General features: G+C 54.9%; 2 protein-coding genes across 2 annotated transcripts in view; both read left to right on the forward strand.

Annotated features, from left to right (window-relative positions):
• LOC309680867 (receptor-type tyrosine-protein phosphatase V-like) overlaps positions 1–12419 on the forward strand; it is a gene marked incomplete at its 5' end in the record, with an annotated part of 35144 nt that extends 22725 nt beyond the window's left edge. The window contains 15 exons of the mRNA XM_082494618.1: positions 605–695; positions 1238–1314; positions 2145–2279; positions 2850–2972; positions 3453–3613; positions 4004–4139; positions 4719–4798; positions 5605–5692; positions 6192–6282; positions 6954–7030; positions 7391–7525; positions 8028–8150; positions 8676–8833; positions 9501–9636; positions 11978–12419. Coding sequence (XP_082350744.1) covers positions 605–695; positions 1238–1314; positions 2145–2279; positions 2850–2972; positions 3453–3613; positions 4004–4139; positions 4719–4798; positions 5605–5692; positions 6192–6282; positions 6954–7030; positions 7391–7525; positions 8028–8150; positions 8676–8833; positions 9501–9636; positions 11978–12037 — 1671 coding nt within the window. The 3' untranslated portion in view covers positions 12038–12419. The remainder of the gene's footprint in view (positions 1–604; positions 696–1237; positions 1315–2144; positions 2280–2849; positions 2973–3452; positions 3614–4003; positions 4140–4718; positions 4799–5604; positions 5693–6191; positions 6283–6953; positions 7031–7390; positions 7526–8027; positions 8151–8675; positions 8834–9500; positions 9637–11977) is intronic.
• An 8652-nt stretch (positions 12420–21071) lies between these two features.
• The window catches only part of LGR6 (leucine rich repeat containing G protein-coupled receptor 6), a gene marked incomplete at both ends in the record, with an annotated part of 148130 nt that continues 141790 nt past the window's right edge, over positions 21072–27411 (forward strand). The window contains one exon of the mRNA XM_082494688.1: positions 21072–21268. Within this exon, the coding sequence (XP_082350814.1) occupies positions 21072–21268 (197 nt within the window). The remainder of the gene's footprint in view (positions 21269–27411) is intronic.

Consider the following 27411-nt stretch of genomic DNA (forward strand, 5'->3'; position numbering starts at 1 on the left):
GATCCACCTCGACAGTGCTAGAAAAGAGCCTGCAGCCAAAAGGATGCTCAGGATCACTCTCAGAGCTATAGGTCCAGGCTGTAAAATTCACCTCAGGCTACCTTCACTGGCTCCCACTGCCAGCTACAGGCTCTGAATCGTTCTCCTGCCAGCATCTTTGAAAGTCTCATCAGCAATTTCAAACCCTCCTCAGATCGCCCTTCTCTGGCCTTCTGAGTGAGGACAGAGGCAGAAGCAGTACAACGTATTTCTGGTTTTGCAGCACAAGATGTTTCTGTTTTCTCAGCGCAAAATGTTCTGAGCTTATTGGTGGATTTCTTGTTTCTGATAAGGTGTTCCGCCCCCCCCCCCCCCCCCTCCCCCCCCCATTTGTTCTTGAGCTTGTTTTCTTTTAAATACAAACAGTGCTGTTGGAAGAAGCACTGGGAAAAGCAACCTATGGCTCAGAGTTCACAGGCCATACTGAGGGAGAAGTAGAGCAGTTCCATGCATGTGGGTGACCCTCTTGAACCATCAGACAGAGCCACTGGCCATGAGCAGGGAGCCGGGCTGGCCAGGAGCAATCCAGAGAGACATTTGTGCTATCTTCTGCCCTGTCCTACAGGAGCTGAAGGAAGTTGGGAAGGAGCAGCCAAAGGTGGCAGCCGAGCTACCAATGAATGTCTCCAAGAACAGATATCCCCACGTGCTGCCCTGTAAGTGCTGTCTCCTCCCTCCTCCCACAGGATCCAGGATGGGAGTTCACACTGCAGTACACAGGGATGCAGTGGCTGCAGGGTACACAGTGCCTGGCTCCTCTCCTGGGAGAAGGAGGAGTCTTGAAATGGGCCTCAGTTTCCATTTTCCTGCTGGAGACTCAAGACTTAAAGGTTGAGCTGAGCTACCATCCTCCTCAGCTCCTCCAGGAGGCTGCTGGGCAGGTGCTGGGTGAGCCCAGCTCAGGGATGGGTCCCAGCTGGAGACCAAAGTCCCTCCATGGTCCCTCCCATGGCTTCTCTGATGAGCCTCATGATACCAGCTCTGCTTTCTTACCTCCCTGCTAACCCCGCTGGCAGGCAATGCTCGCCTCTCCAGGGAGAAGGTGCCTGGCCAAGCACAGAGCCTCACTGCTGGCTGCGTATATGGAGCTAGGGGAGCTGCTGGGGCTTCTCCCAATGTGTTACCCAGGTGAACAGGAGATGGCCATGTCCTGGTGAAGGGCTGCCTTGGGGGATCATGTGTGTATGGTCTCTTTCAGATGATCACTCTCGGGTCAAGCTGAGCCAACTGGGAGAGGATCCACACTCAGACTACATCAATGCCAACTTCATGCCTGTAAGTGCCTGCTTACCTTCCCCACGGAGACATGACCACAGGGCACCGTCAGAGGAACTCTGACTGGGTTGAGGCTGTGAGGGCTGGTGGGCAAGAGCTGCCACTGAAGCCGCAGGTGGCACAGACTGGCAAGGAGTTGGGGGTCAGGCGGAGACGCATAGTTTGCGCTTTAGCAGGGATTGATGGAGATTGGCAGATGGCAAGTGCTGTGAATGCAGAGGTGTGAGTGTGGGGAGACCGGCAAGGCTTTCTGCTTTCTCCTTGAGGACTATCCTCTTCCCATCCTCTCCCAGCTTACTGCCCCGTCTGTCTGTCTTCTCTTTCTCCTTCTGATCTGTGCAGCTGCATTTGAACAACCCTGGAGATGTGCCCACATCCCCCATCCGGGAGATTTTCCCAGGTAACAGGCAGGGCACACAGCATGCATGCGCGGGTGTGTGGATCTGTGGGGCATGTGTGTGGCAAAGGGGCAAAGGCAAAGAAGCAGCCTGAAACCTTGCATGCTCACCCTACCTCCAGCAGTGATTGGGGAGCACAAGGAAGACCCAGATCTGTCTGTCCCTGGTTAGGCTGAATGAGGAACTGCTTGGAGGGAAACGGCAGGGGTCACGTCTTTATTCCAAATATGTAGAGAGCACGTGTTGGGCCACACATGCTTCCTAAATCAGCTGCTTCTGAGATCAGCTGCCTGGGAATTGTGCCCTCATGGGCTAAGGGCAATGGGCGTTTTTCCCTCTACCACAAAAGCAGACCAGGCACTGACTCTGTCCCAGGGAAGGATCCACCTGCCTCAGCAACTTGCCAAATCCTCCTGTCTTCCTCTTGCTCAGGGCTATACATCCCAGCAGGAGTTCATTGCCACCCAGGGGCCCCTGAAGAAAACCATAGAGGACTTCTGGAGGCTGGTGTGGGAGCAGAATGTCTGCAACATCATTATGCTGACAGTGTGCATGGAGAATGGGCGGGTAGGTCAACACCACCAGGCTTCCACGTGTCCCAGCCAAGCCCAGACCTGGTCGTGTGAGCTGAGCCCAGGACTGGGTTTGTGCCCCTCACCAACCCCTGCTCAGATGTGGCTGCAGGGTGAGCACAGGCCACACAGCTTTCCCAAGAGGCAATCTGGGGGGGCGAGGAGAGGTTGATGTGTGCAGTTCAGCGTTAGCCTGGGGTAGGAAGTCACAGAAGTGGAGTTTAGCTGGAACCATGCTCACCACCCTCAGATATTTCTGCAGTGTCTGAAATTACCACTTGCCTCTGCATGAGACACCTCACATGGACTGTCCCTCCAGTCTCCAAGGATGATGCGACCCACACAGGTCCTTTTCTCTTGAGGAGGCTGAGATCCAAACAAAGGGGAGGTGGGAGAGTACCGTGCAAAGCTCCTGGTGGGAAGGGGAACCACCTGCTCCCCAAGACGTGCTCCGACTCCCTGCACAGCAGCTGCCTTCTAGATGCTCCCACTGTCCCAGGAGGTCACCCAGTAGGACCTGGGCCCTAACTGGCCTCACTGGGACCCTGTCTTGCCTGTGCTCTAGGTCCTCTGTGATCATTACTGGCCATCTGAATCTGCTCCAGTCTCCTACGGGCAGGTCCGGGTCCACCTGCTGACGCAGAGCAGCTCTGAGGAGTGGACCATGCGCGAGTTCAAACTGTGGCATGTGAGTAAGGACCCAAGAGGACAGACTCGGGGACCTGTCAAAGGCTGGGGGTTTGCATGGGATGCAATGGTGTTTCTCCTTGGTGGTGGTGGAGTAATTTCCTTTCCCTGCCATTAGCGGGATTCAAAGACCCAATCCCCTGTGGGATGTCACTGTCAACATGTACCACCCCTGCTGAGCACCCTTGCTCTCTCCTTTCCACGTCCCTGCACTGGGACACAGCCTGCAGCTTCAAGGGTATGTTCTCCAGCAGTCAAAAGCAGGTCTCCTTGCCACCTCCACGTGCCTCACCACGGCAGGGGGGTGTGGGGAAGGACAGGGGAGCAGGAGCCACCAGGCAGTGCAGCAGACCTGGTGTTGGGTGTTCCTTGCAGCTGAGCCAGGTGTCCCCAGGTCCCCAGGTGCTCTCAGGGCTGCGGGGTGCATGCAGGACCCTGTCCCGGTGGACTGCATACCCATGACCCACCTCCCCCTTGGCAGGAGGGTCTCCGGGCAGAGCGGCACGTGTCCCACCTGCACTACACAGCATGGCCCGATCATGGGATCCCAGAGTCCACAACTTCCATTATGACCTTCAGAGATCTGGTCCGGGAGCACATCCAGAGCACCAAGGACGCAGGGCCAACCCTCGTGCACTGCAGGTGAGGTTCTCCTCCTGGGGATTGCAGAAGGGGACAATGGGAGAAGGCATGGGGGAGAAGGGCCCTCATCTTGCACAAACTGGGAGGGAAAGCAGCTCCTGGGAGACACAGCTGGTCTGTAGAGAGTCTTCTGCTTGGGTATTGGAGATCACAGGTCTGCTTGCAGCCTGCCCCCCAGTCCCAGGGAATGGGGCAGCTGGAGGTGGTCAGGACCAACCCAAGGCAGTCTGAATGGCTCCTCAGCCCCATTCTGTGCTGGGGCCAGTGCCCCCAGTGTGCTGGGAGCAGTGGCCCAGTGTGCAGCATCTGGGAGCCATGTCTAGCAGCTGGAGGGGAGCCCATCGGCTGTGGGGTCCGGCAATATTTAACCCTTGCTGTCTGTGCTCTTAGCGCCGGGGTGGGCCGCACTGGCACCTTCATTGCGCTGGACCGGCTGCTGCAGCAGATGAAGCAGGAGAAGGTGGTGGACACATTTGGTGTTGTTTACACCTTGCGGATGAACCGTTACCTGATGATTCAGACGCTGGTAAAAGCTCAGTTCCCTCTTCCCCCAGGCCTCTTGCTCCATGGTGTAAAAGCTGGCCGGTCTGGCAGACAGATGAGCTGGCCAGCCAGAGCCAGCACCCCCCGCTGGTCCCCAACCTGACACCATGTCACAGTGCTGCTCAAAGCGACAGCTCAGCTGGAGTGGAAATTTTTCTGAGGGGGTCTCCAGCAGCTTCATACCCTGCCAGACCCACAGCAGCAACATATATAGTCTCAGAGCCCTTCCAGGAGGTTCAGCAACACCCTAGAACACCGAGGAACAGGATCAGGCCCTTTGCAGGCAATTCTCACACCATGTTGTTGGCCTGTGATGCTCCACAGGCAACCTAATATTTCTAGCACTTGGAGTTGGGACATAGTGTCAGTTCTACCCTTCAGGACAGACAGACAGACCCGAGGGTTCTGAGATTGAAGTAGCCAGGGCCTTTTGGGCACGAATGTAGTGCTTTTGGAGCATGAATGTAGGACACCCTCTGCCCACTAGGCAGTGCCATACCCACCCTTTCATGCTGTCTGCATGGTGCAGTGCTCTACATTGCTATCTGCCTTTGCCTTCCAGTCCCAGTATATTTTTCTGCACAGCTGTATCCTGGAAAAGATCTTGGAGGAACCACTTCTGGGTTTATCAGGGACGGAGAGGTAAGGGCCTGCTGTGTTTTGCCAGCCACTCTACCCACCTACCCTGACGCACAGTCCCTTCAGGATGCAGGCTGGGATCCTGACCCCAGCTTGAGCCTTGGCTCCAGGACAAGAACGGGGAAGCCCAGCCAGTCTTCCCACCCAGTGTTTTGAGGGGGGTCAGCCCAAGGCGGGTGGTTCCCTGCAACATGGGGAGCCCAGGCCAGCACTAGGTGTGAGTCACTGGGCATGCTGGGAGGGCTTGGGGGACCACATCCTCCATTCCTCCAATGCCAGTCTCCTGGGCTACGCCAATGCCAAGGAGCAGCAGAGCTGTCCTGGGGAAGGCATTTTGATCAGCCCCTGGCTTTCCAACCCACAGGGATGCACTAGAGATGCAAACTGGAGGGGCTTATAGTAGCGGGCTGGCCTTGGGATGTCCCTTCTAACGGAGGTCAAGAGGAAGGAGCAGGGTGAGGCTGGGTATGGCTTTGCCCACCTACCTTGTTGTCTCTGAGGCTACACCTGGAGGTCACATAGCTATCTTTGTGGTCAAATTGTCTCCTACCTCATGCAGAACAGGATGCCCTTGTCCTTGCTGCATCTTGGGCATAGGCACTGGGCTGTGCCACACCTGAGACCTGCCTTTGTCTGGGGAAGAGTGGGTTGGCACGGGCCAGAGCGGGGCTGGGGACCTGTGAGGGCCCCAGCATTTGAGGGTTGAAGGTCTGCCCTCAGGTAGACAGCACCGTCTGCCTACCACAGACATAGCCTGGATGCTGCTGAGTTTGCTCGACCTCACCCTTACCCCCAATTTCTCTCCCCAGGTCCTGCCCCATCCCACTGAAAAGCTTTGCTCAGCACTATGACCAGAAGGCAGCCAAGTCCCATGTGGGTTTCCTGAGGGAGTACGAGGTAAGAGCTGTCCTGGGCAGGGTGCTGCCATGGCCATATGCACTGGGGGGACCTGGGGAGCGATTGTGCCTGCTCAGGCTGGGGGACACCCAAGAAGTGCCTCCTGAGTGGGTCCCATGCCCCGTTTTCCACATGCCTGGCTGTCCTGGCAGTGTCCCCTCTCCATGGCATGGCATCCCCAGGCACATAGTTCCTTCATGCATCCTGCACTTATCAGGGTCTGTCCATGAACCCCTCCTTTCCAGACCCTCCATAGGTTAAGAAGCTATCTAAACACCTTTCTCCTACAGAGAGATGCATCCATCTCCTGACAGTGCGGAGCAGATCTGGCAGCCCAGCCCAGAGGTGGTCACATAGCACCCCTGCTAAGGCTTCTGCATGTGCAGCTATAACCACCCCTCTGCCAAAGCCAGACATCCTCAGGAGTCCCCAGTTCCTCCTGCTTCTCCTGACCCTTCCCTGCTCACACTGCTTCCTCCACTCTCTTTCACTCTGGCAGGCCCTCCTAGAGGCTGTCAAGGAAGAAGCCAGCTCTGCAACACCATCTTCAGGCAACCAGCAGACACATCCATCTTCCAGCATCCTCCCATGTAAGTGCTGTGACACCTTGCATCCTCTTCCTTCCTGTGCCTGTGTGGAGCTAGGCTGGACCAGGGACAGCACTCCAGAGTACAAGAAAATATTTTGACACACTGAAGTGAGTCCACCAGAAGGCTACCAAGGTGTTTCAGGGGTGGAGCACATGATGTATGGGGCTGAGATAGGGTTTGTTCAGCCTGGAGGAGAGAAGGCAAAGGGTAGATCTTATTGCTATCTTCAACTACCTGCTGGGAGTGAAAATGTAGTCTTCCCAGAGGTGCACCTTGGAAGGACAAGAGGCCATTGCCTCTTGAGGATGACTTGGAAGAGTAATCAAACTCAGTATAAGGAAAAAAGAGTTCCCATGAAGGTGGCCAAGCACTGGAACAGGGGCCCAGAGCATCTGCAGGCTCTCCATCCTTGAAGATATGCAGGTGTCCATTGGCCAAGACACTGAGCAACCTGCACTACATGTATCTGCTTTGAGTAGGAGACTGGGATAGAGACCTGTCCTTTGGGGACCAATGTCCATGAGCAGGACAAGAGCACATTCACCTTTACAGAGAAACGGTGAATGGGGGCATTGGATTTGTGTGGTGGTGTGGAGTCTGGCAGTTGGTCCGCAGGAGCTGTGTGAGCACAAGACTGTCCTGCATCCCTCCACCTCCCACATATTTTGCAGATGATCGCTCCAGAGTGAAGTTTTCCTTGCTGGAACAGGGCCCTTTCTCAGGTCTCCTGCAGGTGTGGCATGTCCCGGTGAGTCTTACCTCCAGCAGCAATGCCCACCCCTGTGCCCAGGTCCCACAGGCAGAAGGTCCCCCTTCCTCACTGTGCCCCTGCTCCCTGCTGCCTGGTTCCTGCACTGCTCCTCACTGCCCTGTGAACTTGTGTGGACAAGAGGCGACTGTGGGGACTGAAGATGTGTCTTCCCTCACCTTCCCAGCACCTGGTTTGGGCTGTCCTCACTTCCCTCCCTTGGTGCTTTCTCCTCTTTCTTTGCCTCCTGACCCACTGAGCTTCCCTTCTTTTCCTGGCCTCTCCTGTGATTGCCTGCACTGACGGGGTACCTGTGCCACCCTCTCCAGCAGGAGAATGATGTTTGTGTTCCCCACCCAGGGCTGCAGCTCCAGCAGGGAGTATCTGGCTGTCCAGGGGCCTGACAAGTTGACCATAGAGGACTTCTGGACCCTGGTGTGGGAACAGGATGTTCACACCATCCTAACCCTTCTCCCATGGCAGGAGAAGGGACAGGTAAGGTGCCATGCCTGCCTGCGCCATGGCAGAGCAGGGGTCTGTTTAATGGAGCTGGAAGCTAGCATAGCTCCAAAACTTGGACTCTCTTCACTGCCTTCTGAAGCCTGGGTGCAGACGCAGCTTAGGTAAAGCCGAACCTTTTCTATGTCAAAGTGCTTGCACTGCTTGTCATGGGAGACAGGTTCTGTCTACCCACCATGCAGTCCATGGTCCTGGACTCAGCTGGTACTCTTCAAGCTGCATCTCCATGGCAGCTCCTGCATTTTTACATCCGAGGTAGAGAGTGTTTGCTGAGCAGTTTCCCACTGCCAAGCAGCTCTGTGTTAACAGGGAAGCTGGCTGAATCTGCTCGTTTCCAAAAACTCCCCCAAGGTTTAGCTAGGGGACAAACTGACATGGAGTGATATCTTGTTCCAACCCCATCACAGACTCCTGTGATGGTGAAGGATCTGAAATATGACAACCATCAACATGAAGCCAAACTTGCTGTTGCACACAGGTCCCAAATGAGGCATGCTGGCCCCTGGAAGGAGACTCTCTTTGCACAAAGATGCTGACCATCCAGTGTGGCACGGAGAAGCTTGTTTCCGGATGGAGGTGTATCCAGCTCAAAATGAAACATGTATGTATTGATGGGGCTGGCCTGGTTCCCACTGTCCGGGATGTTCTTCACTGCTAGCTAACAGGTCTGTAGGGGCAAGGGATGAAAAGTCCACAGAGACTTGTCTGAGCTGCAAGTGCAGAGTGCTAGCAGTCCACAAATGCAGGAGGGAATCTAGATTCCAACATCCAGAAGAACATCTGCTGAGCGGACATAGGAGATGCACAGAAGATGCTTGGAGGCTTCCCCCGCCCCTTGCTGATAGTTCTTTCTGATCCACTTTGAAAAGCCCCACACAGTTCTCAGTCTCCCTCTCAAGGGGCAGGTCAGGGTGCTGTGGGGAAGGACAGCGGGTTGCCAGACACAACATAGCCACTGTGCAGGTGATGGGCAATGCCCCAGCAGTCTGCCTGGACAGCTTTACAGAAGCTAGCAGTTAGCTCAGGAAAACACTGACAACCTAAGGCTTGGAGAGCTGGGACCATTCTGCATCCAAACTCACCCATCCCTCCCCAACAGCCATGCCAACTCTTTGTGTCTCATCAGGAGAAGAAAGCAAAGGAGAGGCAGGTACAACAGTTCCTATACACGCTTTGGAGCAGCAAGAAACAGCCAGATGTTCAGAGCCTGGTGGAGCTCCTCACTGCTGTCAGACGGTGCATGCCCCACCGAAAGAGAGCCGGTCCTCTCCTGCTGCACTGCAGGTACATCACGTTTCTGCTGTCCATGGGCAGCCTCCCAGAGCTGGTACCTAGCAGGCTGCACAGCGCCTTGGCATGGCCACCAGCAAGCCTGCATCCTCCACCAAGGACCCCAAGGTTTTGGGGCATGTTGAGAGTAGGTCTGTGGGAGCCCGGGAAGCTCTGAGCTTGGTAGGTCAGATGAAGCAGTGCTCTGCCAAGCGCACAGGAGAAGGGAGGGCAAACAGGGCTGGGCCAGGGGCAAGTGTGGATGGGGCAGGCATTCCTGGGTGGAGGTGTCCGGGTGATCCCTGGGCTGACTGCTAGGATCCTGGGAGCAGCCCTGGTGTCCTCATCTGCTTGCAGCCAGGGAGAACTCACAGTCCCACAGGAGTCAACACAGCCAGCACATCAACAGAGCTGGCTTGAGTAAGGGATGCACAGCTTGGCAGAGCATGGCAGGGCAGGCTGGGTCTCCAGGCTTCTTCAGCGGGGGCTTTGGGGTCCCATACCCTTGATCAGCCCAGAGCTTCCTAATTCCCAGACCAGTGTTCACAGTCTCCTAGCCCCACTGTACTCAGCTGATGCATGTTTTCTCATGGGGCCTCTGACTTCTTGGGCTGGTGCCCACTTCTAAAGAGGTTCAGCTCAGCCTGGCCTGGCACCAAGGTCCCTCTCTTGTCCCTTGCAGTGGTGGCATGAGCCAAATGGGGATGCTGATCTCCCTGGATTGCCTGTTGCACCAGATGAAGGCTGAGAGAATTGTGGATGTCTACGGGGTGACACTCCAGCTGACAAGAAGCTGCTGTCTCATGACACCAACTCTGGTAGGTGGGAAGGAGGAAGGGTGGTGGGCCAGGCAGAATAGGACATTCATGCTGAGCTGCCTGGAGCTGGCAGCATGCTGCCCAGTCCCCGGGTGCTACTGGGGATCCCATCCAGCCTATGCAGGGATATATTCTATGCTTGCTCGGCCAGCAACCAAGAGCTAAGGACGCTGTCTTTTCCCAGGGAAGGGCTTTCCATTGCCTCAGTTCTGGAGTTAAAACAGGTTAAATTGCACGTGAGCTCATGGTGAATGGCAAGGCGCTCTTCCCGTTCAGCCCTGGAAAGCATGAAGGTTTCATCCTACATGACAAACCTGCCTGCTCACACCAGCCTCTGGACACGGCTCTCAGCCCCGGTACCCAGACTTCCCTTTGCCTGGTGCCTTTCCCTGCCGCATCCCCCACACCCAGAGCCTGCTCCCAGCCCCTGCCTGCTGCCAGAGCTGGGGCCGTGTGGGCTGTGGCACTGTCTGATGGTGCCGCAGCCGTGCCCTGCCGTGCTGTGCCAGCCCAGCCCAGCCTCGCAGCCGCCGGAGTGCCGCTCCTGGTGGGCGCTGGCAGCACAGAAGCCCTCTGGACAGCGCTTTCATTTGCTGAACGAGCTGATGCAGCATCCCTGGAAACCCTCCCCACAGGGGACAGCAGAATTAGGGCAGATCTCTCCAGGGCTTCCCAGCTGCAGAGCCGCCTGCAAGCAGCTAATCACATTCTTAATTAATGTGAACCATGCGCATGGTGGGAGCCAGAGGAGGGCAAGGCACCCGCTGCCCCTGCTTCAGAGCTCCTTTGTATTTCAGCAGTGGTCTTGCCGAGCAGAGACAAAATGTGCCCATAAAGGCACAGCAAGCACCGATCAAAAGCCGCTGCGCCACTGAGGGGGGGCCGCAGGGGCAGATGCCTCCCTACCTTGCCGTGAGCAGTGGTCGCTCTGATCCCAGCACGGCCAGTGAAGGACAGCAGGGCCGCCCTCCAGCCCCGCTCCGCTGCCATGTGGCTGCCAGCCTCCTCCATCACTGCGGGGGCTTGCCAGGACCCCTTTATCTCTGGCGGGGGCATGCTGCGGTCGTGCTGGGGGCATCAGCTTATTTTTGGGGGGGTGGGGGGGTGGGTACCAAACAAAGCGGGGAGATGAACCTTTGAGGGATTGTCCATGGACAATCGCTGGCTATTTAAGCACCCCCAGCTCCAGCACGGCGCGTGTCTCTGGGGATATGCTCTTGCATTTGGCCAGGCGTTGAGTGTGCCTGGTCTGAAGTCGATCCTGGGCTGTCACTCCACATTTCACAATCGGGCCAGGCTCATTGAAAACACGCTCTGGTGACCTGGAACCACAGCCATTGTGTGATCTGTGGCTTTCCCGGCCCTTCAGTGGGGCTAAAGCCACCGCCGGCAGGGGAGGAGGCTCCTCGTGACTTGCAGCTTAGCCAGCGCATTAGTGAGCTGTTTGGAGGCCCCTCTGTCAAGTCCCTAATCCCCCCTTCCTGGCTACCATGTGATTTCAACCCCCGGCATTTGCAGACTGGCCCTGCCCTTCGGCTTTGTGCTTTGCGTACAGCCTCATTTACCTTTCCCACACCTTGCCCTTCCCGGAGCCTCGCCATGGAGGTGGCCAGTCCTGGGTGTGTTGTAGCCTAGCATCATTTTGGACCAGCCTGGCATTTGAGCAGAACCCCGTATCAAGTCCACAGTGGACTTGAGACCTCTGGATCTGCATTTGGTGCTGATGGTGGCATTTTGGTGATCTTAAAAATAGAGAAAAAATGCAACTGGACTAAAACCACCCAGATCTTGTTGTCTGCCTCTGAGGGCTTGCAGAGATCTACCCTGATTTGCTGTCAGCCCTTGACTCAGGTACACTGAGACCACCACCAAGGGAAACTCCTGCTCCAGAGGTCTTCCCTCCTGGCCTCAGGTCCCTGCCAGACCCTGTACACTCCAACACCACAGAGCTTTCCCCCTCAATGTTCTGCACCATCACTGCAGTTGTTCTTCAATCTTGTTTTGGATACAATGGCATGGCCAAAAGCCGCTGGGACACTTGAGGAAGTCAGATCACGTTATTCCCCTCATGCCACAGTGCAATTTGCCTTCAGGTGTTACGAGTGGGGATGATGAAACAGGAAGAAACAAACATGGTGTGACTACAGCTCCAGGCCTTGAGTCTTCCCTTCTGGGCAACTTTGGTGACACAGGACAAACATGGACCACTTGGTGCTCAAATCCTACTTTGGCATCAGACACTGTTAGCTAATTAGGACCTTTTAAGGCAAATTGCAGCATTAGTCCTGCAAACAGTTGTCTCTCAGAAACCTCGTTCCAGATCCCCTTTTCTCTTTTGCAGGACCAGTACATGTTCCTGTACACCTGCATCCGTGACATCATTGCCCAGAAACAGCCCTAACACCACTCGGCGCTTCCTGGCACTGTCCTGCCCTCCACATCTGCGGGGCCCTGTCCAGGGGTGAGAGCACCGTGGGGCTCGTGGAACACAGCGACACCTGCAGCAAGAGTGGTCCCACCCCGGCACTGCCACCAACGCGTCCTACACGGTGTCAGCAGTGACATGGGGTCTCCTGAGCAGACGGGCAGCGTTGTCCTGCCACACACTGCTGCAGCCCTTCCATGCAGATACGGTGAGGGGCTGGGAAGGACGCTCCCCTGCTTTGGCCATCGCCTAGGATTCCTGGTGCCTGGAAGGTTTGCCAACCCCACCGCAGTATGCTCACCAGCTGCAGGACCCTGCCCCTCGGCACAGAAGGGGCAGCCCTGGGCTTGCTCCTGGACAGCCCTGGCACCCACATGCTGCTGAGGTCTGACATAAGCGCTGGGCACCATGGTCTCCATGCCACCATGGGCGCAAGGTGTGCTGAGGTCTCCGACACTGCTGTGGTGGGAGCTGGCTTGTCTCAGCTGGTGGATCAGTCTTAGGTACAAACAATAAACAGCTCTAGGAAAGAGTGTGCTCGTAAGGGTGGGTTGGCTTTTGTGGGGTCTCAGCAACGCCAAGGCTTTCCCCTGCTGCAGCACACCAGCCGTTCCCAAAAGAGCTGCTGTGACCCTAGCCACGGGCAATGGATGGGGCGCTCTTGGCCAGTCCAGATACTACAGCCCAATGCACACAGCAGCTTCTGCTCACTCTCATCTGCTCCTGTTACTGAGGCAACAATTCTGCAGTGAGCCTCGAACCCACCCACAGCTTTACAAGGAAGAGACACATTTTCTGATGAAGCCTGGGCTTGAAGTGGTGAACCTGCTGGCTCCCAAGAGCCAAGGGCCAGGGCAAAGCCACCTGGTCCAGGTGACACACAGCACTGGCTGTTACTCCAGGAACTGGGTTGTTCATGCAGCCACATGTAGGGACACCACTGCGCTGCAAGCAGGAATAGCCATGCACAAGCTGAAATTACAAGTACTGGCTCGGTTGGTTGAGCTCCAAGTGCAGGTCAGAACGAAGAGTTTAAAAAAAAGGAGGTGATTTCACGAGCATATTCCTGGGGTAGAAAAAAATGTATCTGGGAACCCATTTACCTTCCTTCACCCCTTCAGGCAGCATAGGGTTATGGTACAGTCTCAAACCAGCACCCCTGTCCCAGTCTGGGCCCACACTCTTACCCACATTAACTGGGAGAGCTGCCTTGGGGTGACACGAGGAGGCACAGCTACAATGAGGAGGTTCCAAGACCTACTGCAAGGAGTAGACAGTTCCGGCCGTGGACTGAGTTGGCCACTTATCCTACTGCCCCTGTGTTTCCACAAACAGCTTCTCCCACTTCCAAAACAGTTGACCTCCAAAGCACACAAAGGCAGAGGTCCCCATGCAGGAACCTATATCAGCAGCTGCTGATGTAGAACAAGGACTGCTGCTCATTCCCTCAAACAAGGGAGGGATGAAACCAACTGGATCCAACCCCAGCATCTCCCTGCTGGTGCTGTTGGACGCAGTCTGTGGCTCTCATTTGTTCTGCATGGCCCAGAAACCCCAGATGCTGAGCTCAGTTACATCTCAAAGGTGTGTGTAGACGCGAGCTTTAGCCTGGTGTCCAATAGGCTCTTGTTCAAAGTGTGTGGTCTCCACTGAACACCGAGAAGCATTTGTATCTCTATATCCCAACATGGTTTATGGTATGTAAAACACCTAATGCGCTTACTCTCAGAAGATTTCAAGGACATCTGTGGAGAACTGTGACCTGGGAAGTGAGGCCAATTGCAGTGACAGTGAAGATATGAAGGAGGAGCTGTTGCCATAAGGTAGCAGGAGTCTTGTGAGGGGCACAGAAGCAGGACTACCAGGTGGTCATTGCTCCTTTGGCTGTTTGTCACCCCAGAGTAGCCTGGGGTTCTGCAGAGACAAGCGCTCCTTACTTCCTTACTCTGCCAAGCACAGCTACCAGGGTCTCCCAACACCCTGTCCAGGACTGCATCCTCAGAAAGGGGCAGCAGCCAAGGATAAGGAAGGGCAGGAACTCCCCAGCCTCTCTTTTCTATTTTTCTGCAATCAGATCTACCCTGTGGCTTTCAGAGTCATTATGCCTGGGGCTTTGCTCAAAGCCATATTCCCCATGGAGAGGGTCTGGGTCTGGCTCTACAGCTTGCGGCACAGGAGGGAGACCTCAGAATGGGACAGCATTCCCAGGGACTGGTTGTGGGCTCTTGCCTTTCATGCAGAACATCCACATGAGATGACTTGGCCACCCCCAGGTTCACCCTTAGCTGCTGGCAGTGACCAAGCAAGATGGGGGGTGAGTTCTGCTGGCACCTACCCCACACCACCTCTCATCCCAGCGGAGCTTGGTTCAGCACATCACTGCCCATCTGCCTTGCCAGATGGGCTGCCGCACCAGGATCTTCCTACAGCCCCTTGGGAAAGTGCTTATGGGTCTCCCATGTTGGCATGAACAGAGATGACAGCCCCAGCACGGGGCACAGCTACACACAGCCAGGCAGGACTGATGCATGGACCTCTGTGCTCATGGCACAGAGTGGCGAGGGGCACTGGCTCCGAGACGTAAGCAAGCGAAAGCCACGGTGGGGGAGGCCTGCTGCTGTCTGCAGAGCTTCCAGAAGTCCAGGAGCAAGTGATCCCACGGCCCTCACATCTGGCTAGCACAATACAACAGTGTTTCCGGCAGAGCCAGCAGCCAAGGTGAACCTGCAGACATCTGCTCTGGTGGGTATGAAGGGACCTTCTCAGCAATGGGTCAGGCACGGGAGACAGGGATTTCTCACGCAAACTGGCTGACAGGTTTCTCCCAGTGAGTTTGGTATGGGTGCCTCTGTGGCACAGCCTGCTGCTCCGTGTTTCATGTCCTGTCTAACAGGAGGCCGACTTGGTGACGATGATGAATTTACGACATCCCACCCACTGCTGCAGCGGAGTCTGGAGCCACAGATGCTTACAGAGGGTGTCGTGGGAGCTGTGGTTTGGATGAATAATTTTCCAGCCCTGCAGCTCAGAGCCACGAAACCCAGAGGGGGAGAGAGAGACAACAAAACAGTAAAACAAAACAAGCCTCCAGCTCGGGCCGCCCAGCGAGTTCTGGACCGTGCCATGTTGTTCTTCGTATTTAGCTTGCTCCAGTCTGGCAGCATCCAGCCACCACCCTCCTCCATCAGCCCCCGTGCAGAACTCAAGTCCTTGGAGATGAGCAGGACCATGTCCATTTGGACCCCGCTTTCCACCCCCTTCTCCCCCTTCCCATGGCTGCCAGAGCAGGGGGCAGACTGGGTTAGCATTGCCAAGTGACAGGAGAGCAGAGGTATCCAACCCTCGGTTTTCCTGGGGACCCGCAGCCATGGGAGCCTGCTGGTGACTCCTGGGGCATTACAGCTCCTTGATCCACAGCTTCTCCATTCACAGGTGCTGAACCTCCGCCCTAGGCTCTCCCTGTCCTCTGCTCCCTCCAGGGCACAGAGTCCAGCATTTGCCATGTCTTCGCCCAAGACAGTAACAGGGCATTGCTGCCACCACAGGGAGCCCATGGCACCCTGTCACATTCCAAGCTGGACACCTCCTACTGGCTCCCACTGCTCACTGTCTCTTCCACCTGAGCTGTACCAGCACTGGGGGAGCAGCAGGGTTGCAGCCTATTCCTCCCAGCATCTCCAGCATCATCTCTCATCAGCTACTGCTGCCAGCTACCTTCTGGAAAGCAGAAGCACTGGGGCCAGATAGATTCAGGACAGGTCTGAACAGGGAGTTTCTCCTGGGACAGCCAAGTAGACCAGAGCTGAGGTTCCTTCTTCAACACCCTGCTCTTGCATGTGCTGCACTTGCCAGGGCTTTGGCTCCCTGACCCAGTTGATGCAAGGACTCCAAAAAGGAGGGTCTTCAAGCACGTCGGACAATGAACCAGGTGCCTGGTCCACCTATCAGGTCTTCTACCTAGCTCTGCACCTCTGTCCCTGCCCTCTGCAGGGCATGGAGCCACCAGGCTGCCCCATGGTGAGCAGTCCTCCTGGAGTAAAGACTTAAAGTGCATCTGAGGCTTGTGCTGTCCTGTGCTCTGGGCATCAGGGAGGAACCCTCCCTGTTCCTCTCCGTGTGACTTCATTGGCACCAGCCCTTCCCGCTACCAGGGGGCACAACTGCCTTCAGTCCTCGTCCTCCCCTTGCCCCAGGCAGGCGGTTGGAGCAGCATGCTGGGCACTGGGTCTTTCTGCTTGTTTGCAAAGGTTTGCATTTACATTTCGGAAAGCTTCTGTGAACCCTTGCTGGGCCCGTGGCCTGACTGTGGTATTTCAGCCTTTGGATGGCCCCGATGGGAGCAGGAGCACCGGGAACATTCCTCTGGCCTTTGCCCCTACGCCCAACCTCGAATGGCTCCCTGGGGTACGTCCCGGGCTTACAGACACAACCAAAGCACCAGACTCTTGGCTGCCACTGCACTGAGCCCATCCCTGCTGGTTTGGGCTGCATCCCGCTCTCTCCAGGACCTGGAGGACCAGGAGCCAGGGATGGCGAGAAAGTCTGGAGGGCTTATCTTATAGAGAGAGCACATCCCAGGAGTCACACCTCCAAAGAAGTATCATAAATGAGGTGGATGAGTGCATGCCCTGGCATGCACAGGCCAGTCCTGGTGATGCCTATTTTTCTCCAGTGTCCCTGTGCTTTGTGAGACTTCCTGGGGCTCTCTGCATCTCCTCCTTCCCCTGCAAGCCCTTCTGGAAGGGACTGCCTCCTGCTGTCTTCTCCATTGTGTGGCACAGTGAGGTCTCGGTTCCTGCCGTCTCAGTCACCTTGGCAGTGAAAAACAGCCAGTGTCCTCCTGGTCTGCGGTAGGGACTGCTTGTCCTTGCACATCAACAGCCAAACTAGGATTCTACTGGGGTGATCCTGAACCCTCTAAAATCCAGAAGGGAATAAAAAGAGGGCACAAAACAGCTGTCCCATGGGAACAGGGCAGAAGATACACATTGGGGACCCTGGCACATGCTGAGGACAGAAATAAACAGCCTCCAGCCCTTTGGCTCAGGTAGCACAACCTGTCTTTCAGCTTGAGAAGGTCCACAGTTGGATGTCCAGGGCATCGGCAGCACCTTGGGAGGAGCAACAACAGCACAGCACTGCCCATCACCTCCCTCTGCTCTGCAGGAAGAGCATTGCTGAGTGACCAGGTCAAAGTCCAACAAGTTGTCCCATCCAGGCCCAAAGAGTCATTTTGGCTCTGTGGGAGCAGACATCAGTGCCTGCTGTAAGGGTTTAGCTGCAGCCCTGGCCTACCTGTATCACCACTACTACTTTGTTAGCCTTTAAACTGCAACAGCTCTAAAAAGTCTTGACAGCAGCAGTCCACAGCCCAAAGCTTGTTTGGCTTGTTGGTCCACAGAGAGGATTTGGCCGGCACTGGTAACTGGAGTCCCAGCTCTCCTCAGGTCCAAGGCTGAGATCCAGAGCCAGACTATCTCGAGCATGTTGTGCTGGCATGAGTAGCACAGCCCTTTCCCACCACCCCTGCCCCTCCTGTGCCCCTGACGAGCAGAGGCAATAACTGTGCTTGCAGGATCTCACATGAGCTGGACCTTGTTCCCCACTGAAGCTGTACTCCAAATTTTCCCACGTTTTTTTTTATTGCTTTTAAGCAAGCTGTAGGAAGACTTGTTAGCCGTGCAGCATGGAGGCAGCAGGAGAAGCATCACCTGGGATGTCACCTGCCATCCAGAGATACCCCACGCTAAGGTGTCACATTCAGCCACAAAGCCCCGGTGTCCGATTCCAGTGTCTCACCTCCGTGAACAGAGGTGCCGGGGAGCCTGGCTGGTGCAGCCGCAGCAAGTGAGCGGCTCAGGTAAGCAGACAGTGCTGCTCCACTTGCTGCGGAGCAGTGCTCTTCTCATCTCCCCAAACCGCAGCCTGCCGCTAGAGGACAACACACAAACACGTGTAAGCCTTGCAGGAAAACATCCACTCATGTTAACAGGAGTGAGCTGGATCTGGAGCTCCTGGCACACGGTGCAGCCCGGACTACTCAGAGCAAACTGCAGTTTCAGTGGGAGCTGGCTGAAAAGTGACACTTCCACCCCAGAGGGACTTATTCAGAAGTTCCAGGTTTACCGTGGAAACATCAAAGCTCTCTGGTCTAAATGACTTGATGTCCAGACTCCTGGTTTTGCCAGGAGCCGTGCGACACACTGGAATAAGTGATCACTTTGAATATTAATGCCTATTATCGGGTCTCAAAGAAATGAGACATGGAAATGAAACACTACAGCCAAGCTAGAATGAAAAGCAAACAGAAAAGTCAAAGCAAAGTGAGACACGCAGAGCAAAGCCCTCCAACTTCAGGCTGTGTTGCTCCAAAAACAATGTGAAAAATGTCATTGCAGTCAATGCCTTCCTGAGGAAATGGCTCTATTTCAGCAGAATGGCAGTTTTCAATAGGAATCTCTTCAGTGTGATTTTTTTTTTTAAGAGCTCTATTAATAGTATGCTCAGCCGGAGCCCTGGATCCCCAAGGAGAACTCACTGAGCGAGAAATTGTCAGGAGCGCGCAATGCGGTTGGTGTCTGGCTGCTTGGGCTGGAGAGGGATGGGGAAATCGTAGATAAAAGCTGCTGTTGCAGCCAGGAGCAGAGCGATAGGCCTGACACTTTCTCCAGACTGACACCAAATTCCTGGCTGCTGTCGGAGCAAATCTGGCCATTTCAGGCCATGCTAAAGCCCCACACCAGAGCTGGAGGGGAAGATTGTCAAGGAACTCAAGGAGGAACCCTGTCTCCGAGGAGGGCTTCCCATCTCCCCACCAAGCAGTGTTTTACATTTGGAGCTGTCAAAACACATTGCCAACGTTTAATTAATGACATCTCCAGAATTGCTCATGATGGAAAGGGCTTAATTCCAATTAAATCAGTTCCTGCTCCTAGACAAAAATCCTCACCCCTCTGCACTCAGTGACAAAGTTTCCACTGACTTCAGTGGGGTTTCAGTCCCGAAACTGCAGGACCTAAATGGACTTTGAAATGAAATAGTTTCAGATCCTACATCATCGAGGCCAGGAGCCCTCAGCCAGAGCCTGTGCATCAGCCCCAACCCTGAGCTCAGTCTTGAGCAGTTTTTTTCAAGAGGAGATACTCACTCTGACTTGAGGGCCTCAAGGCACCCTAGCCCCAGGCTAGCTGGAGCTTTTTAAGTCTCCCACTTTGCAGGCTCACCTTCCTGACTCCAGATAACTTTCCTATCTCTTTTATCCTGAGATAATGGGGTATCAATTAGGAAAATCTTTTGCCAGAAGGAAAAGCACATTCAGAGGAAGCGGCAGTGAAAACCATCTCCCAGTCTGTGCGTCAGCCATGCGGCATCTTACTATGGTATGGCCACAGCCAAAGGAGTGACTTCATGGATACACTTTGCAGCCACCCAAACCTGGTCTCTTCTTTCTCTGCCCCATCCCCTTCCTCCAGCCATGGCTGGAGGGGAGGCAGAGGGAGGAACACACCAATCCTGACAGGAGTCCACATGCACCTCAAGCCCAGTGGTCAGCTGTCTTTCTGCAGTGTGAGAGACCCGTGTTCGGCTGCCGTCCCCGTTACAGACAAGATGCATGGCCCTGTAGAGAGAGACGCAGCACAATGCAAGCTGTGGGACCAGACTCAGCCCCCGTCACCAAACCCACTGCCATGGGCGGACAGCAATCACCCCAGCCAGGGGCATCAGGCTGACCCTGAACAGCCAGTGGCTGTAATCAGGAGGGAGGAGCAGAGAGGCCACACAATGCTGGCCTTTGCAGCCTTCTCCCATCACAGATCCAGGTGCTTCTGCTGCCCCAGACCTCGGTAGTTCCTTGACACCCAAGCAGCCAGAAATCCTGTTCTGATGCACATCCCACGTGTTTCAGGACAACCTGAGGCCCGGGGCTGGGGTGGCACAGGCAGTAGCCCCCTGTAAGCCAGACCTGTTCCCTTCTGCGTGATGGAGCTCCAGATGACATGGCTTCAAGCCTCCATTCAAATAGACTGTTCCCCTACTTTAACCTCTGACCATTTCACCCAAGGTTAGAAACCAGCCACCCACTCCTGGCATCAATGTGGGGCAGCTCCTGCAAACGCAGCTCCCACATGGTCCTGATGTGGATCTGGACAAAACTATAGCAAGCAGTGTGGCTGCAAGAGCACCGTGTCCCACTGTCCTGGAGAGCTCTCTGGAGCGGTCCCCCACTGAGCTCAGCACCATGATGCTACTGCTCCATCCCCCTGTGTCTCCCAGCCAGCCCCTGCCCCATGCATGGGGACAGCAACGGGGCTCCCCGTGAGCGAGGGTCGGACTGCAGGACAGATGGTCCAACAGTCCTGGGCATGGTTGCTCCCAGCAAACAGCTCATTGTGAGCTCCTCGCTCCCTTCTTCCCAGCTACACCCTGACTTTCCAGTTGCAGCTGGGTTGAGCAGCCAGCACAGACACACAGAGTCCTTTATCTGGGGTTGTATTTCAGCGTCCCAAAGTCTGGGGCCCTTGAAGTGCTGGTTGGGTGCTCCTGCCTCCCTATTTATACTCCTCTGACCTGCCAGAGCCAGCTTTGCCTTCCCCTGCCCTGCTATCTCACAAAAACCTTGTTACAAAACAAGCACAGGTCCTGGAGCTATGAACAGGTCTTTATTTGTTGAGGTTTCTTTTTTTTTTTTTTTTTTTTCCCCTTTCTTCCCTTTGAATGAAATTCCTGCCAGCTCTAAGAGAGAGAGAGAGAGAGGGAAAGAGTAGAAAGTTTAACTCCTCCCATTGGAGCGTCTCACGCCCCTGCCCAGCCCTTGAAACCCAATAACCAAGATCATTCAACAATGCCTTCCCTTCCCTGGCTGCATCCTTACCACTCTCCGACCTGCAGGAGATACCCTGCCTGCTGCATGCCGGGCAGCGGGGTCACTCCCCTCCATCCAGCTGAGCCCCGGGGTCGGAGCGAGCCGGCGGCACCTCGCACCGTCCCCGCGGCTGCAAGCAAGGTGAGGATGGACAAGCTCTTCTTCTGGGGCATTCTTCTGGCCTCCTCTGCCCGCTTCCAGGCATTGCCCGCAGAGCAAGGTGCTGCGCCCTCCTGCCCACCCCACTGCCACTGCGAAGAGGATGGCATCATGCTATCGGTGGATTGCTCCGAGCTGGGGCTTTCGGAGGTCCCTGCCAACCTGAGCCCTCTAACAGCTTACCTGTAAGTATAGCCCTCGCTGTTTCTTTTGCAACGCTTTCTCCGGACCCCTTCGTCAGCTGCAGCTTTCCACCAGCTTGGAAGTTTGTGCCACATTTTCCTGAAATTAAATTTCCTCTGGAAATTAGAAACAAAACAAATCAACAACAAAAAAAGGCAGCTATTACTCCAGGACCTGCCAAGCTGAGCCAGCTCCCCCTCCTCTCCGCGCCCCTCTGCAAACACTGTTTATATTGCGATGTTATGCATGCTTTGCTTCTTGATTACAGTGGATCAGAGGAGCTGATTTGCTGGGTAGATTCTGATTGTCTGAGAACATAATGGAGTATTTATACTGAGCAATTAGTGCAAACTGCTCTGGGATCCTTCTGTCAAACATTTCAATAGCTGTGATAACTCATGGCTTTCAGGGGTTTGGCTTGAGCTGGCCACCAGCAGTGCCCAAGTTGCCTCTTTAAAATGAGTATTAAAGTGTTATAAGAGGTGTAGGGGCTTTGGTAGGTTTTGGTTTTGTTTGGGTTGGTTTGGGTTTTTTTTTGTAATAAAAATTCTTAATTATCTCACTGTTTCCCATCCTTTCTGGTATTAATACCCCAAAGGGTTAAACCACCACAGGGACTGGTGTGTTCGTTCCTAGCCCCAGAGGTGGTCTTAGTGGGGCCATCTGAGTAGTGATGACTGAGGACATCCCCAGGGTGAGCAAGGGATTCTGTGGAAGGATCGCTTGGTTTGACCAGGAGAGGAAACACCTCTCTCAGGGAGACAGGTTGGCGCTGGCATGCACTTGGGGAAGATGCTTGGTCTGTTTATGCACAGCAAGTGCTGCAGCCACCAACCTCAGCTGTCTGGCAGGTAGGCTGGTGAGGACTTTGCCTTTCCCAGGTAGCGACGCAACTATGGTGCTGCCAAGGGAAGCCGTGTGTACCGCAGCCATTGAGGACAGCTAGTAGCCCCCAGGCAGTGCTGGAGATGTTCATTTTGTGCTCAGCGTGCTGGAAGAGGGCTTGTGTCCAGGGGTGGCATACAGACTGTGTTGCTGTTTTTCTGGAGTTCCTGGGCTGTCCTAAGATGCAGTTACTCAACTGTTAAAGCTAAGCACCCTAACCCATTCAGGAAGGGCTTTGCAAAGCCAGGTTGCAGCTGCCACAGATGGATAAGACCTTCTCTGCTCATCCTGCTTGCCTGAGGAGCACATCGCTTTGTTTTGTGCCAGCCATTGGATGGCCAGAGCTGTATTGGGTCAGCTGAGAAAGAAATATGACAGGAGAGGACGATTATTACTGGAAAGTATGAAAAATGAGGGAAATGTGTAATGCAAGCTGTATTTCCCTGGGAGAGGGAACCACAGAGCACTTGTCACATGAGTTGTGTCCTGTATAGAGCTATCCCCCCTGCACACACCCTGGGGCTACATTTGGAGCCAGCTGCCTATGAGTAAAAAGTTACTACAGCTCTTGAGGGAGGTGTTTAAAAACATGTGGGCTGTAAGCATGGGAGACTGCAGGGCTTTGCAGCACTGATGCTACTGCGAGGACAAGCAGCAGCCCTGTCGGGCACCCCCTCCACCTTTGTGGTCGTGGGGCACCCATGGCTCCCACTCTGCAGAGAACATGCTGCCCATCATCTCTGAAGAGTTGTCCCTTGGGCTGGGAGCTGCAGATAACTCCACTGCGTGAACCAAGGGACGTTTCGATGTTAAATGGTTCTCAGTGCCGCCCTGACTATAGCGGTCAGAGCAGGGACACAGAACCCCGGGCTACGGACCCCTTGTGCATGGACCTCTGCGGGTGGGTGCTAAAAGATGCTCTTGGCCTGGTGCAGCAGGTGACACTGCGGCTGCTTCTTGCAGAGGTCTGGTTTTCGCTGGGACTCGGTCTTCAGGACAGCCCTGCAGTAGCTGCCGCGTTGGGAGCGGCTTCGGCCACGCTCCACTCTCTCCCGTGGGTGCTCCACCAGCCGGCTGCACTCACACGGTGGCGCCCGTGACAGCCGTTTGCCGGAGAGGCACCGGCAACGCCACCTCCCAGCCCATCACCATGCAGGGCTGGAGGGACCCTCCGGGTGAAAAATCCATGGGGTCGAGCCAGGGAGGTGTCGGAGGGTCCAGAGTTTTCCTCCTCCCCTTAGGGCTGGACCTACTTGGGGAAAAACAGCACATTTGCTGCCTAGCCGTTAAACATTGCCTGTGAATTCACAAATAAGATGTAACAGAGGTAGGAAGGCAGGATTAACTGGCAATTATTGGAGGAGGACCGGAGAGCCCTGTTTCTGTCACTACCTTCTCGGGCTACCTTCAGTAAGTCACGTAAGGTTAGTTTCTCACTTATAAGGTGTGCAATCAGGGCTGGTTTTTCAAAGCAGATCAGCATAAATTTTGTAGAAAGTATGGATATTGGAGAGAGATCTAAGCTCTTCATGTAAATTCAGGCTTTAAATCCACATTCAGATATGTAAAGAAATGCCTAGATTTTTTTTTGGAGAGCTGCAAGTGCTGAAAAGCAAGCCCTGTAATGGCAACACGGAGCTTGGAGCTGAAGGGCAGCTGCTCCCAAAACTTTCCAGCTTCTTTGCTCCATGCCCTGTCTTCTAAGAAAATTACTGGTACTCCTTTCTGTAAAGACCAGGACTCCCTCAGGTGCAAAATAAAGGATCCTCGTAATAACTTCTGATTAGACACTGCCTCACCACTAATGAGCTCACAGTCATGCCCCATCCTGACAACGCTGTGCCTCTGCCATGCCTGTCTCTCTCCAAGAACCCTGTCCTTGCTCACTCTCGCAGCTCCCTGAACTTGAACCTGATCCCACCCATCTAAAACCAAGCTTTTCCAATGGAGGCATCATTGGCAAGATTGCAGCTGCCGTCAGGGAGACGGGAGAGAAGCAAGTCACCTCTTCCCAGGGGCACCTCCCCAGTAGGCACTTAGACATGCTGGTGTCTCTTTGGCAGCCCTGGAGAGAGCCCAGGCAGCCCAGGCAGCCAGTCCATGTTAGGTGACAGGTCCCTGCTGTCTGCATTGCTCCTGCAGGCAGCCTGAACTCGATCAGGGCTCGTGCTGGCTCTAACGGCCCATTCCTCTGGAGCAGCACAGACCATCCTGCCTGGTTCATCACACAGGGGCTGGCAAAGAGCTTCTTAGTGCATGACATATTTGAACTGTGTCTTAGCCTGGCCTTAGAGTCCAGCCATGAAACACTAAAAGTCAGCACACCCTCTCCTATTCAGCTGCATCCAGAGACCCCAGGACCTGTATCAACCCAAAAGTCTTGAGCTATTCAGAGAGTGGATTTAACCTTCAGCTGACGTGCCAGTAAGTCCTGACAGCAGTGTGTCAAATATCACATCTCTCTCTTCCGCGGCCAGCGTTGTATGTAGGAGAGTTGCTTTTGGGTCTGGCAACAGCGATGGGCTGGAGCTGATGGGGGGCTCTCTGGAGAGGACAGCAGCAAGCTGAGAGCGCAGAAGGAGACTGGAGCTGCAAAGGGGAAGGCTCCTGCTCAGCAGAGAGGAGACTGCACAAAGGGGCACAGAGGAGTACGGGAAAATGGGAAGAGCTGCTTGGTACTCAGAACATTAGCTTAACTTTGATTCCTGGCATTGCTGCAAACCCTGCATATGACCTGGTTGAGCAACCCCACCTCAGAATCCCCAGAGTATGGACGTGCCACATCGCATGGACTGGGGGAGTTCAGTCCCCGACTGTTCCCATGCCCGTCACCCTCTGCCTGAGCACTGGGAACCGGGCTCTGGTGGGGTGCAGGTGCTCAGCGCAGCCCTCCGCCCCCAGGATGGCATCCTGACCCCCCTCTGCCCCCTGGCATCTGGCTACCAGCCCCTGGCAATGATACTGGGGGCAATGCTGGGGGGTGAAGGGATACTCTCAATTTGCTGAGGCTGGTCCTGTTTCACAAAAAAAAAAAAAAAGATGCCATGTTGCTGGTGCCTGCCAGGTCCCTCCTAGGGACACGCTGGTCTGTCCAACCATAGCTGGTAGGAAATAGGGGGCTTAAAGAAGTGGAGTGCCTGTACTCAGCAGAGGACATCATCAGGAGTACCCACAGATGGAAAGGTGACAGCAGTAGTGTCATGGTCACGCATTCAGGTCAGCTGGCCAGACAGCACACACATGCCCTGGTCAACCTGCACACATATAGGTTGGAAATGACACATCTTGCCTTATCCCCAGCCTGGGCTAAGGGAACACGAGGATGAACTGGAAGGATTGCCCAGAATCATGAAATATCTCAGGCAGGAAGACACCTCTGGAGGTCTCTGATCCACACTCCTGCTCAAAACAGGTCCAGCTTGTGAGATTGGTCAGGATCTTGTCCAGTAGGGTTTTGAGTATCTCTAAGATTTGCTCTTTTCCCATTTTCGACTATCCTCATAGGAAATGTTTTTCTTAATATATAATTGCAATATCCCATGTTCCAGCTTGTGCCCATTACCTCTCATCCTTCCCCTACACAACTCCAAGAAGAGTTTGGCTCCATTTTCTTTACACCCTCCCAGTCAGTAGTTAAAGACAGCAATTTCCTCCATTTCACCTTCTGTTGTGAAGACTGATCAAACCTACTTGTACGAGCAGTACATGGGACACGGGTGGAGCAGGGAGTGTTGCGATGTGGGAGAGGGGAGCATGCAGGGTACTGCAGTGGGAGTGATAAGGATGAAGGACACAAACCTGTAGGATACCAGACATCAGTAGCACCATGGCTCAAAGCTCAGCTGGAGGAGCCATCCCCTGCTTCCCCGGGGTCCCAGGTCCCCACAGCACCACGGAGGGGCCAGGCTTTGTGTCCCATCCCCAGAAGTATTGGTGACCGCTGTGTCCTTATCCCAGGCCCCGTGCAACACCTTGCAGTGAAGCCAGCCAGCTACTGCACAGTTCACTGCATGCGATGCTGCTGCTCTGTCCTGGAAAGCCAGAAAAGACCTGGAGCAGAAGGCAGGTGATGAGGTTGTTGGGCTGTTGCCCTCACAGCAAGATTTGGGGGAAGAAAGAGCAGCAGAGAGTCTGGCTGCTCCCAACCATCATCACGCATCTCAGGAGGCTGCCCAGATAGAAAGCTTCTTGTTCCCCATGCTGTTTCGATTGAGGTGAATGGGATCAGGAGCTCTCAGGGCTGTTTTCACTTCGCAGAGACATTTTGAGCCATTGCCTGGAATTTAGCATCCCACTGGGAGTCTGGGGCCAGGGCTCCACATAACCCGTGCTCTCCCCCGAGCTGTCCTCTGCAATCAGATGCTGCATGGACGCGATAGGGCTCTGCAAGAGGAAGGGACACTCTGACATGAAGTCGGGCAGGCACTCCCCTGGTCACACAATGCTGCATCCAGTGCAGGGAAAGAGCGATTGGGAGATGTCTCTTTCTTGATACTTGCATTTTCTAAACAACCACAAAACTCCGGGTAGGTGAGGTGCAGGGTTTGAAGGCTGACTCCAGAGCCACAGCTGATGCCTGGAGCAAGACGAGTCGCAATGCGGAAGGCAGCTCCCCTCAGCCCTAAACCCTCCCTCACTGTCTACCCCAGACCCTGTCCCCCTGCAGGTCCCACCTTGGGAAAAAGGAGGACAGACCCCACCACAGCCACCCTAAGACGGGAGGCACCCCAAGAGCTGCCAGAAGAGCCGGGGCACCAATAGAGGGACGGGACTGGTGGCTGACCGGTAGGAGCCTTGGCAGGCATGGCAGCTGTGGGGAGAGCTGTTGGGGCAGAAGGGATGGCTGGGCTTGCAGGGGATGACAGGGATGCAGGGATGACAGGGACCTCTGTGTGCCTTTGGGTATTAGGTGTCAGTCACACACGCTGGGGAGACAGACAGAGCAGCCAAAAATGCAGAGAACACCAAATCCCAGTGCAAGGTATAAATTAGCTCCTTCCTGGGGGGATCCTGCTTTCCTGCCCCAGGTAATTCTGCAAAGAGCAGCGAGTCACCATTCTGTGGCTGATGTTTACACAGTGTCAGGGCCCATCCACAGCCTTTTCCTCATGCCATGGTCACCACAGGAGACCAAACATTGCATCAGGACTCATCCAAACACAGCACAAAGGTGCAGACTCACCCCAAAGAGCTCCCAGACCCTCCACTTCTCAGGCCATAAGAGAGCACAGGACTTCCAAAGCCACCCCCAGGTCATGGT

The sequence above is a fragment of the Vanellus vanellus genome (genome assembly GCF_965231255.1).
Source record: "Vanellus vanellus genome assembly, chromosome: 23".
NCBI lineage: Eukaryota > Metazoa > Chordata > Aves > Charadriiformes > Charadriidae > Vanellus > Vanellus vanellus.